Source organism: Eriocheir sinensis, chromosome 46 (assembly GCF_024679095.1).
Source record: "Eriocheir sinensis breed Jianghai 21 chromosome 46, ASM2467909v1, whole genome shotgun sequence".
Taxonomy (NCBI): domain Eukaryota; kingdom Metazoa; phylum Arthropoda; class Malacostraca; order Decapoda; family Varunidae; genus Eriocheir; species Eriocheir sinensis.
This window is the reverse complement of record NC_066554.1, coordinates 8,673,616-8,685,807: the sequence shown is the minus strand read 5'-3', so window position 1 is coordinate 8,685,807 and position 12,192 is coordinate 8,673,616. Positions and strand designations below refer to the sequence as shown.

At 41.7% G+C, this 12,192-nt stretch overlaps 1 protein-coding gene across 15 annotated transcripts in view; it reads left to right on the top strand.

The window, feature by feature from the left end:
- The window catches only part of LOC126981044 (receptor-type tyrosine-protein phosphatase F-like), an 83,820-nt gene that overhangs the window by 17,476 nt on the left and 54,152 nt on the right, over nucleotides 1-12,192 (top strand). For 4 of the 15 annotated variants that reach the window (XM_050831688.1, XM_050831702.1, XM_050831700.1 and 1 more), the window contains 6 exons: nucleotides 81-184; nucleotides 2,906-3,089; nucleotides 3,469-3,780; nucleotides 5,307-5,533; nucleotides 5,714-5,780; nucleotides 9,084-9,259. The exons of 5 other annotated variants lie outside the window; for them this stretch is intronic. In XM_050831688.1, coding sequence (XP_050687645.1) covers nucleotides 81-184; nucleotides 2,906-3,089; nucleotides 3,469-3,780; nucleotides 5,307-5,533; nucleotides 5,714-5,780; nucleotides 9,084-9,259 — 1,070 coding nt within the window. The remainder of the gene's footprint in view (nucleotides 1-80; nucleotides 185-2,905; nucleotides 3,090-3,468; nucleotides 3,781-5,306; nucleotides 5,534-5,713; nucleotides 5,781-9,083; nucleotides 9,260-12,192) is intronic. 6 more of the 15 variants (XM_050831699.1, XM_050831690.1, XM_050831689.1 and 3 more) reach the window with 5 other exon arrangements.

The following is a 12,192-nucleotide window of genomic DNA, read 5'->3' as shown; positions in this document are numbered from 1 at the left end:
TGGTTCACTATGTTTACTCTTTTGTCATATCTTTGTAAATCGGCATTCCGCCCTACCTTTCCCACTCCTCTGTTTGGCAGATATGCCCTCCCCTGATGTCAATCTCACCTCTCTCCGCCGTGGATTCTCGGCCTCTTGGAAAGCCTCCACTGACAAGGACACCTACTACTTCATTTCCCACGAGGTAAGTCGTACGTGCTCTCTCTTAAGGTTATGTACCTATATATGCATTTCATCCTTCTCTTGTGAGCATAAATTGCAAGTGAAGCTGAAGTAGCTACACACTCGGTCTCTTGTTGCAGTGCAGGCTTCTACCGATGTGTGAAACTTCAGAGAAGGAGGTGCTCTGTGTCAAACTCAACTCTGTATTAGACCAGTGCCCCCTCCCCCCCCACCCAAGACACATTCATTGTCTTGGGGGACTTAATGCTACTACTGGCACTGGCAGAATTGGCTTTGAGTTATGTGTTAGTTCTCCATGGTTTAGGTACCAGAAATACCAACAGCTCTCTCCTTCTGAATTTTGCAAGATCCAGGAAGTTGAGAATTGCAGGTCCTAGGTGCCAGAGACCTGAGCTGCACACAGCTTGACTTGGTGCAGAGTTCTTTGGAATTGACCTTAGGCTTATTGTTGCATCACTTAAGCTTCATGTCAGGTCAAGAAGAATCTAGAGATGTAATACTGCAGTGTGATTACGTCTCTGTTTCATATCGAGAGACTGAAAGACTTGACTTATGGCCCATGAGTATTATGCAGTGACAATCTTTAATCGGCCCAATGTGCTCAAGACCGTTGAGAGCTCTGTAGAACTGTGAGATACCTTCAAACGTGAAACTTCAGACTTCAAAGGCGTGCATTGGAGAGCTCCCAAGATCAAGGAGTGGTTTTGCCTTCGAGGAGATGCTGGAAAACAGTGAGAAAAGTCACAATGCCATGGGCTTGCTGGGAATTGAGACCAATATAGGGTTCTGTCGCTTAGGACTAGAGCGGAATACAAGGAGAGAGAGATGTCAGGAGTCTCGCAGAGAACTACTTACTAACTAGCGGGGGGCCTGTTGAGAACCATTTCAACACAAATGACCTTTGACCTGCTTAAAGATTCCTGAAGAGCTCCGCGCCAAGCCTCCCTCTCAGGTGGGTCCTATATGAAGAGTGTTTTTTTTTTTTTTTTTTTTTTTTTTTTTTTTTTTTTTACAGTAAAGGAGCAGCTGAAGGGCATAAAAAAAGAAATGAGAAATAATGAAAAAAAGCCTGCAAAACACTGTCCCTATAAAAGAGTTTAGAAGAGTGGCCAAAAGAGAGGTCAATTTTGGAAGGAGAGTTGTCCTGATACTCTCCTCCTGAAAGAATTCAAGTCATAGGAGAAACTACTGACAAAGGAAGATTCTTCCAGAGTTTACCAGTACAAGGGATGAAAGAATGAAGATGCTGATTAACTCTTGCATAAGGGATTTGGACAGCATAGCGATGAGTTGGAGTAGAAAGTCGAGTGTAGCGGGGTCGCGGGAGGGGTTGCAGGCATCCAGTTAACAAGTTCAGAAAATCAGTCAGTATGAAAATATCGATAGAAGATAGAAAGAGATGCAACATGGCGGCGGAATTTAAGAGGTAGAAGACTGTCAGTATGAGGAGGTGAGTTGATTAGACGAAGAGCCTTTGACTCTACTCTGTCCAAGAGGGCTGTGTGTGTGTGGAGCCCACCCCTCCTCCCTCAAACATGAGATGCATACGCCATACGGGGGTGGTCAAGTCCCTTGTATATGGACAGCATCTGTGAGGGGGAGAAAAACTGGTGGAGACGATACAGAATGCCGAATTTCGAGGAAGCTGATTTGATAAGAGAGAAAATATGAGGCCTCCAGTTAAGATTTTGAGTAAAGGATAGACCGAGGATGTTTAGTGTAGAAGAGGGGGACTCTGAGTGTTATCGAAGAATAGGGGATAGGTGTTTGGAAGATTGTGTCGAGTTGACAGATGGAGAAATTGAGTTTCTGAGGCGTTGAAGGACACCAAGTTCTTCCTGCTCAATCAGAAATGATAGTAAGGTGACTAAGGTCTGAGGTTAAGGGTTCCACGGCCTCCAGCCTGGAATCATGTAGTTCCTGTTGGGAGGGTCTTCTATCAAAAGTAGTGCAGATTAGAGTCGTCGACGTAAGAATAGATAGGACAGTTTGTTTTGGAAAGATTATCAATAAACAACAGAGAGTGGGAAATAGGACAGAGCCTTGCGGAACACCACTATTGATAGGTTTAGATAAAGGTTGCCTTGTGTCAGACATGGATCAGCAGAGGGCTTATTGGGCTAAGGACTTTGATCAGTTGAAGCTACGTGGCGGACCCTCCGAGTAGGCAACTTCCAACTGCTTGGGTGCAAATGACGAAGGCTGATCTACCTATTGACGAAAGCCCACCCTCTCTAGACGAGGGATGCTAGTGCACCAGTTTCTCCCTCCCACCTTGGTCTTCATTTCCTAACCGCAGACATACCATCTCACATTATTTCGGGCACTCTGTTAGCCAGGCTGAGACTGAAATGGTACTGTTTGCTATGCCTAAAGCCTAATCAAATGCTCATCACCCTGCCCACCTGAAGATCATTTTATTATTTTTTCACCTCGTGCAGCTTGGAAGGCAAAGCTTCCAAATGAGACATGTGTTTTGGCAATTGCATCTGAGATTATCCATCGAGGAGGGTGACCCTTAGGTATCCAACGAACACTAGCCTTTCCTTGTCCACCAAAAATGGGTTTTCATGCTTCACGACCAATCAAAACTATTATCTCACACAGTGCCTTCATGGTGTAGTAGTCAGCAAGCATCTCTATGTTTCATTTGGATCCTCAAGCTTGCTCTTACGAAGGGTGCTTAGCCTATCCAGCTTACATTATGTTTTCAACCCAACAGCTTTTACACCGCCATGACTGCCGGGTTAATGACACGGAGAGGCGTCACCAGCACCTTCTCACCACACTTGAGTACAATACCACTGCCTTGTTGCAATACGCAGCCTACAATGTGTGTGTGGTGGCAAGCTCCCCCAAGGCTGACAGCCGCCCCAGCTGCTCCGAGGTGGTCACACTCTCTGAGGGTAATATAGGGCAGCCAAAGCCCTGCTACGTTTTTTTCCAACAAATGGACCTAAATACACCGACAATTCTTACATAATATAGATATTTGAACATCCTCTATGTATTCTATTGTTTTAAGAATGAAGTACACGCGCATCAAAATATGCTTGTTCATTTTCTTTTATATCACCACATAATTACTTCATGTGATACATTTACTAAACAGTAAACTCACATCACATCCTCCTGTAACAGGCAATGGGTCCCATAATATCACATTCTAACAGGTCTTTCTAATTTGTAATGGTAATAAGTACTATGTATGTAGTAACACTATAGAACATAAATCTTGCTATATTAATAGCTTTTAATATGCTCACAGAGGTTCTCTTTTGTCAGTGCCCAGTGTAAACATTACAAGTCTTGAATGTGTTGATGCTGGGAAGACTCTGACCTGCTTCGTCAATGTGTCTGGTGGCTGTGAAAACTACAATGGGCCAAATGCAACAGTCACCTTCACTCTTCATGCCAAACTGGCCTGCTCAGACCCTCTCACCACATTGAAAAATTTCACTAAACTCTCGGACACTACAGCAAACGCATCTTTTTCTGACTATCTACATGGTGAGACGTATCAAGTGACTGCAGAAGTGGGGAACAACATTGGGCCTGGAGACAGAAGAAACATAAACTTCTCCACAAATGCCAGAGGTAAGTCTCCACAGCGCTTCTCACCAACCCGATAAACATTTTAGTTTAAATTGCAAAGGCTCAGTGACATCATAGATTTCCCTCCCTTGAAACTTGGACCTTGTGTTGTGTTCTATATAGTAGGTATATATATAGCAGTGTAGAACAAAAGCATTCAATGAGTGCCACGACCAACACGCCACATCTTTCATCATCTGTTATTCAACTGCATTGTGACACAAGGTGCACTTCAAGATTTATGCTTTCCAAACATTTCTCAATTTGTCGCTGATAAAATGAGTGTTAAGCATAAATGATGCACCCCTGCTGTCGTTGACAACCATAAAGGGACCCAGACTTACCTTTACCCATCACCAGTTTGGTGATACATTGCAGATTGAGATTGCAGGATAATCTATTATGGTTATGCAATATTGGATAAAATATGAGTATGTTGATCCTTGCAATGGCATGTCTTGAAGGTAAGGCAAGGCATGAGTAAAAGCTTTGGTGTGTTTTGCATGTTTTCTTCTTAATTACGAAACATGCAGAATGTACAGAGTAAGTGGCCATAAGTCAGGGCAGGTCGAGGCACACTTGGCTGGGAAGGCTACGGGTTGACTACCGCTGGTGAGGAGGCAAGTCTATGAGTACCTAGCTGCTTTGAAAAGCTAATTATATAGGAGACAGAATAGTCTGTCAAAAAGCACTGACCAGACCTCTTTCCTAGGAAAGACTTCTCGCGAGAGAGGACACGTTTTTACCTAGAATGCCCAATTCCCATGCTACCCACAGGTGCAACACAGGAATGACTTATTCACACACAAAAACACCCCATGGCTTAGGGGTCTGCAAAGAAACATTGTGCTCAAACTTGTTTAGCATAGTGCAAGAAAAGCAGGAACAAGTAAACCAGTTTGGCAGTAGTACAGGTGTTGACCAAAGTGTGTGACCAGGTGCTGACCTTGAGTAGCTGGACTGGCTAAAAGACATGCACTGGACTCAGTAGAAGGGCAGCATAAAGACTAGGAGAGAGAGAGAGAGAGAGAGAGAGAGAGAGAGAGATCCAGGAATGTGAACAAATGAAGGCTCTCACTCATGGGCAGTTTGCAAAATAGGAAGCATCTGAAAAAAAATATTGAACTGAGATGAATATTTCCAAACCAAGGCTGGTTTGATTTTATTACTGGAACATATTGGTTAATATTTTTCCCTTGCCCTATACATACAGAACTATTGGAATATGTTGGAGTCAAAACTACCAGATAACATCACACCAACCTTGTTCTGCATGCAGGAAAACAACTGCAGCAGTGAAATGATACATTCATTTATTATGTTAGTCCTATGCATGCATCTTGGAGCTTCTGGATCGGAGGGAAGTCTGGATGCATTCTCTTGTTCATGCATTCCATCTTTTCATACCAACCTCTCACTGCTGAACCCTTCTTCACCCTCAGTCTCAGATAATTTATTTTAACACTGAATCACCATAGTGGTTTCTTTTCAGTACCATCAAGCTGGTTAACTTTGGTTTTCTTCCTCAGAGCCTCCTCCCATTGTGAATGTGACCCACATCTCCCTGTCTGACTCTGCTATTCAGCTGAAATGGAATGATCCTTGTCCATCAAATGGGAAAATTAAAATGTGGCGTTTTGCAAGAAATGGGACCAATGAGACTAAATGGCAAGAACTGCAGTCTTGTGGCACTTCAGCTTCAAATCGTTGCCACAACATCACAGGGTTGGAGCTGGGGAATGTTTATAATTATAAAGTAAGTAGTAAAGTGTTGGTGAAGCATGCACTACTTGTCATAGAGTATGAATGTGGAAAGCTAACTTTCAAGTCATAATTCTTAGTCTTTAATTTCTTCACAGAAATAAATGAATTGTATACTTAGTATTTTGATTCACTAGGGATTTCTGTTAGGTATAATAAATGCTTTTTTTTTAAGATTGAACAGAAAAATGATGGTGGCACTGATTATGGATACAACTACACGGTCAAAGTTGAAGAAAAGGGTGAGTATGAGAAACCTTCATTGGTTATCACATGTATCTGGTTAATGCATGCACTTTTTTCTGTGACAAACACAGTAATACCTTGGTTTATGAGTGCCTTAGTTTATGAGCATTTTGATTTACGAACAAAACAAAAATCACAAAATGTCTGGGTTACATCAGATACTTTTGTTTTTTTTGTATGTTTCCATAACTTTTTTTCCTTTAGTGACTCCCATTAAAAGTGTAATGGAGCTATGGCAGAATGGACCTAATATGTTTGTTGTAATGTTACTTTGCATGTCTCATCTACATTTTCCCCTGAAAGTATATGCAGACATTAATTTAAAGTACTGGAGTAGTCACATTACCATTATTTTTCAATTACTAATATTTTTGAAAATATAAGTAAAGTTAAATATATCATGTAAATAGACTCTGTAGCCCTGTGACAGACCTCTCCTAAAGTATTTTCATGAAGATCATCATCATTCATCATTTCATCGACGCCTGCTCCTAGGAGCTCCCACCAGGGGATGGCCACGGCAGAAGAGCTTCCAACTTTCTCTATCTAGACACTCCCTCCTTGCCTGCTTAAAGTTTCTCAAAGATCTTTCCCCCCTCTCCTCAACGTACTATGTACCCTATCCCTCCATTTCACTGGAGGTCGTCCTCTATCATTCCCTCCCTCTATCTCACTCACATACACCCTTCTGGTCATCTTACTCTCCTCCATTCACTCCTTGTGGCCAAACCACTTTAAGGTCTGTCTCTTCACTTCTTCCACCACTCCACACTTCTTCCCTTCACCCCTGTGACACATTCCAAAATGCTCGTACACACTTTCATTACTCATTCCATCCATTCTACTCACACCACAAGCACTCCTCAAATAACTCATTTCCACTGCCTGCACTCTAGACCTCTGACTTTCATTCCAGGCCCAAGTTTCACTTGCATATGTGAGGGTTGGTACTATTATTGTATTTCTCAAATCCCTCTTTACCTCCATGCTCACACTTCTGCCATTCATGATTCGTCCCAAAGACCCTACCACCCTTCTTCCTTGCAATGCCCTTTCTCTTATCTCTCCCTCCATACCACCATGCTTACACGTAACTGATCCAAGGTACTTAGACTCATTGACCTCCTCCATTTCTTCACCATTCAAAATTATTTTGCATTCTTTTTTGCTCACAAACCATCACCTTACTTTTGTTGACATTTACTTTCAGCTTTCTCCTATTACAGACACTATCAAAAACACTGACCAAATCTTGTAGGTCACTTTCATTTTCTGCAATGAGCACCGTGTCATCAACAAACAGTATCGAATTCAGTACCCACTTCCTTCCCTCAGCGAACAGTCTTACTCCAACTTCTCCAACTTTGCCCTTAATTTATCTAATAACACCATCCATATAAATATTGAATAACCATGGTGACATGACGCACCCTTGTCTTAAGCCCACTTTTATCTCAAAATGTTCACTTGTTTCTCCAGTAATTTTGACACATGAAGATGCATCCTCATAGAAAGACTTTATTGCACTAAGCAGTTTTCCTCCCACACCATAAATCTTTAAAACATCCCACAATGAAGACTCACAAATAATTATAATTAAAGAGCTGTAAAGGGCTGTGGATTCAAATACCCTCTTCACACTCACTGTTAAAATCAGCGCACGGGTCATAACGCATCATAATACAGTGATGATTACAGTGCCGCTGTTATATGTTCAGTTTACTGTTTTATGGCAAAATGAAAATGTAGTGCCTGACCCACCTGAGGGGAAAGCCTCCCAAACACACTTTGTGAGTGGGGGTATACCTCTTTGGCTGACTGGTTAAGGAGTGGCTTTCCTATCTCACCGGTAGCGGGTTCGATCCACTGATCACTAATATAAATGAGTTGGCTTTCTCTGTGCTAGCCAGGTAGTAATCTTTAAAGTGCACAACCGCCATCTTTGAATTCCCAAAGCTGAGGTAATTATGTAAAAATTCCGGCATCAGAGCTTGATGAGTGGAAGTAGGATGTGATAAAGCACTTCTTTACAAATTTATTGAATTTTTCAATGCCCTAACTACTAGCTTTTTATTTGTTTATGTGAAAAAACACTCATTACCTGTCTCAATATGTTGCACAAATCAACATGTTTTTGCATTATTTAACCATTACATTCTCTAGATACCATATTTGATATGTGTTTGTTACAAAGTACTATTTCATTGGATTGGGAAAGAACAAGTGCTGGGGTTTACTAAAAAAAGACCACGAAAATAATGTCTGCGTGTAACATTTCTTTTGGTCGCCCATTAAAAAGATTACATTATCAATATTCTAAATCTTAGATTTAAAAAAGAAAACATTTAAATGGGAAAGCATGTTACACTAACTAGCTAATTACATGCAGTAATATTATTATTTTTTTTTTTTTCTTTTTGTAAATTATAACATTAACCTTTTCCAATCCAATGAAAACAAGGTCGACTGCATTTGTAATTCACACAAAATCTTCACCGTGGCCAACACTGTGACTGTTTCACACAACTCAGTCCCAACTACGTGTAATTAGCTAGTTAGTGTAACATGCTGTAGTTACCCGTTATACTGATCCTCTTTTATATCATAGATTTAGAATATTGACAATCATTTAAATGGGCAACAAAGATTAATGTTACATGAAGACATTATTTTTGTGGTCATTTTTAGTGAACTCTAGCATTTGTTCTTTCCTAATCCAATGAAATAGTACTTTGAAACAAAACACATATTCTGTATAGAGGATTTAACTGTCAAATAACTCGAAAAAGCTTTGTTTTGTCCAACATATGGAGACTGGTGACGAAAACAAATGAAAAGCTAGTAGTTAGGGCATTTTAAAATTCAATAAATTCGTAAGGAAGTGCTTTATCGCATCGTACTGCCACTCAGCAAGCGTTGATGCCAGAATTTTTATATAAATACCTCGGTCTATGGAAATTTAAAGATGGCGGCTGCGGGACTCAAGATTTGCACGGAGTTTATCAATCCAGTTATATTTGAGACCAGTGGTTCGATCCTCTGCACTAGTAAAACCCTTCCTGTGTCTGGATTAATTTTTTGTGTGTTTCATGACACACAGAGGTCGTGTGAGGGTAGAGTAGTGAAGTGGGAATCAGGAGATACAAAAATACACAAAGTGCAGATTGCGTATATATGTTACCTCTTGCAACTTGTTTTCAATCTGAGCTATTAGAACAGTAACCTCATATATTTTTTTTTTGGGGGGGGGCTATATTTATAAACCATGCTGAGGATAACCTCGATCTCTTGTTCTTTAGAGCCTGGTCCCCCAAATGTCACCACAGCTGGAAAGGGAGACCAACAGCTTAACTTGACCTTAGAACTGCCCAGCTACCATGGTGGAACACTCAGGAACTGCTGTATCACCTTCACTCCCTCCAAAGAGGAATGCAATGACATTCTGAACCTGGATTCTCAAACTTTGAACTTTATGGTAAAATATCAAAATTCATATTTGTTTTAATACAAATGCTTTTTAATTCATTATAATTCAAAACTTTACAGAAAATGTTTTCTCCTCTTTAATAAGATATTATGTACATATGCTAAATAGTTTTGCCCAATATCTAAGTGTTACTTTGCAAGCTAACTACAGTAAAAGTCTAATAATCGGGCATCCAATAGTCTGGACATCCCGAGGGTCTATTTTAGCTTTTTTTCAGTTGAATCCAGCCAAATCTGGGGAAAAAATCAACAAAGACCCAAAAATAGACAAAAGCAGTGCACTGAACTATCCAATTCTGCAATGAAAATTAAAATGTAGAATAAACAATAGCATTTGGATGTGCACAATGAGAGCTGCATGGCGCTCTTCATATTTTATGTGGTGTTGGGTGTTTTTACTTGAGGGGAGGCAGGGGAGGAAGGCTGAGTTACACAGGGATTGAGCTTCTGCAGGCACCCTATGTGGAAACATCACACCGCATAAGCCACCAGTGTAATGCCCGGGGAAGGGTGCAGGGTCTCTTCCTCTGTCTGAATGAGTTGAGCTGAGGTGAGGATGAATATTGAAAAAAATATGCTAAAAGATCTAGACTTCTGCATAGCTGAGTGTTACTGAAATGTTAATGATGCCACCTCCCCAAAGATCAACTGGCAAACTCCAACTTTTCTGGGTGTGCATCACACACGACCAAGGTTGGTTGCCTGTATCCGCAACGTAAACAAACTTGCTCCTGGTTGGGTGCACGGGCAACTGCGGTTGCTCCTAGCTACAACAGATGGAGGAAAATGCCCAGTGTGATGCCGCCTTCAGTCCGTGTTGTACAGTCACAGAGGTAGCACCAGCGCGCTCGTGTCCGCTAATGTTTGTGCTATAGTGTGCGATCTTTGTGTTTTTAACACTATATTATTACCGTAGTAGAACATGTTTATCCGGCATTCAAAATAATGGCACCGATCTGGGGCTCGAATTTACTTTTTTTTTTATGTGCTGCCTGTAGTGTGGGCTTTCTTGAGGGGTCTTATGGACGGCCCCTGCCTGTTAGTGTCAGAGGCTAATTTTATTTATAATAGCTGCCGTGATGTATGACTCCTCCCACAACAGGTTCAAGGGCCAATGCGACAGCAATGAGCACCGAGGCCACACGGAACTATAGCGTGTATGCCCCTGACTTTACCTTTACCAAACTCACATAACTACACCCATACCCCAGCTATCATGCCTAATTGGTTACGAAATTGCGCATGATAGCAGAAATGCCTGTTAGCTGAATATAAGAATCGATGGGAATAATTCATTTGGTTATTGGTCAGCTGATTTTCCTACATTTTGTGATACCTCTCTTTGGACATATTTTCCCACCAAACACTGTCCCTGGTATTCTCACCTGGTAGGGCCATACCAACCGGCAACCAGCCTAGACTGGGCGGGGAAGGCAAGGCCCAAAAGTAATAGTCAGACACTCCAGTCAGGCGAGCAGGCAGCATTATAGATACAATTGACATAGTGACTGGTTGAGTGTGTCTTCCAATTAAAATAAACTTCAGCTTTACGTAATGACAGACTTGAACAGTAGAATTAAAAGTTATAGAAGGTACAGTTAGCAAAGGGTAAATAAAAGGAGGAGAGCTCAGCACTCAGAAGTAGTTGTAGCTTAGACTTAAAAGTTGACAGGCTTGGAGCATTAACCACATCAGAGGGCAAGGAGTTCCAACGCTGAATCACCCGACAAGAGAAAAATCGCCTACGAGCTTCCATTTCTGTGTGCTGCATCAGGATCTTGAATTGGTGGCCTCCAGTGCATAGTATATTTATTAAAACACTTACAATGCCACTTTATTATGCTCAGTGATAGTTAAGGGATTCCTGCACCGCTGCTCAGCCATTGTTATCACACAAAAACAGGTTCAGTTCACTTGTTAGTCGACAACTCACCGCAACTGAGGGATGGTCCAAACTGGACAGTCAGTAAGCTGATTGCTACAAAATGGCTACCAACAACACCTCCTCACAATATTCCCTTAGCTGTTTTATAGGGACTGTTTACCACAAACAGCATTGGTAGTCAATAAAACATTCATAGAATGTAAGAAGATGCAGCAGAGGCTGCACCCACTGGCCACACCCACATAGCTACAACGCCTCCTTTGTTTACAAACACAGATCAACACCATCTTGTTCGCTTTGCATAACGTTGCACATGTGGTGGTTGTTTCACCAACCAAGCGCAAGGCAGCTTTCACTGTTGTTCATGCAGAGATGCCCGCTTGACTGAGGAAGCAGGCGAATAGCAGGAGCGTTAACCAAACAGTGAGCAAGGATGGTTGATGATGTAGCACCAAAAATTAATCAACTGCTGTGTACCGCATGGCCGGGTGACTCAAATCCCCCAATTAACGCAGGTTTTGTGTGCATGATATCGCATTCCAGGTGCATGATAGCACAAGGATGGCAGCTTTATGGATGTGCATGATAGCAGTGAATGGCAATAGTGAAAGGCTTAATACCAAGAGAAGGGAGCACTGGTCTCTTGATCTTCTCTCTCATGCTGTCTTTACAATTCTGATCCAGCTTTAACCCTGCGTCAACTTTTGTGTCTCTCGACTGCCCTTCCAAATATCTTTCCATAAAGTTATCGGTGATTATATTTACTTTTGCCCCATCCTACCTTCATTGTGTATATTTCTTTATCATGCTAAAAATTAATCCTTCTAGTTTGATGGGTTGGAGCAAGGAAAAATATGAGGCAGAAGCATACTGCTGTAATAACAAGTTCTCGGTGAGCGCTGGAGGCAACCTGTGGCCACAAAGCCTTGCCCATCCCCTGCCGCCCCTAGCATTCTCAAGAAGACTAATTCTACTGTCACTCTCCGCCTTCCTGTCATCACCCACGATCAAGATGGGAACAGGTAAGTCTACTTGTT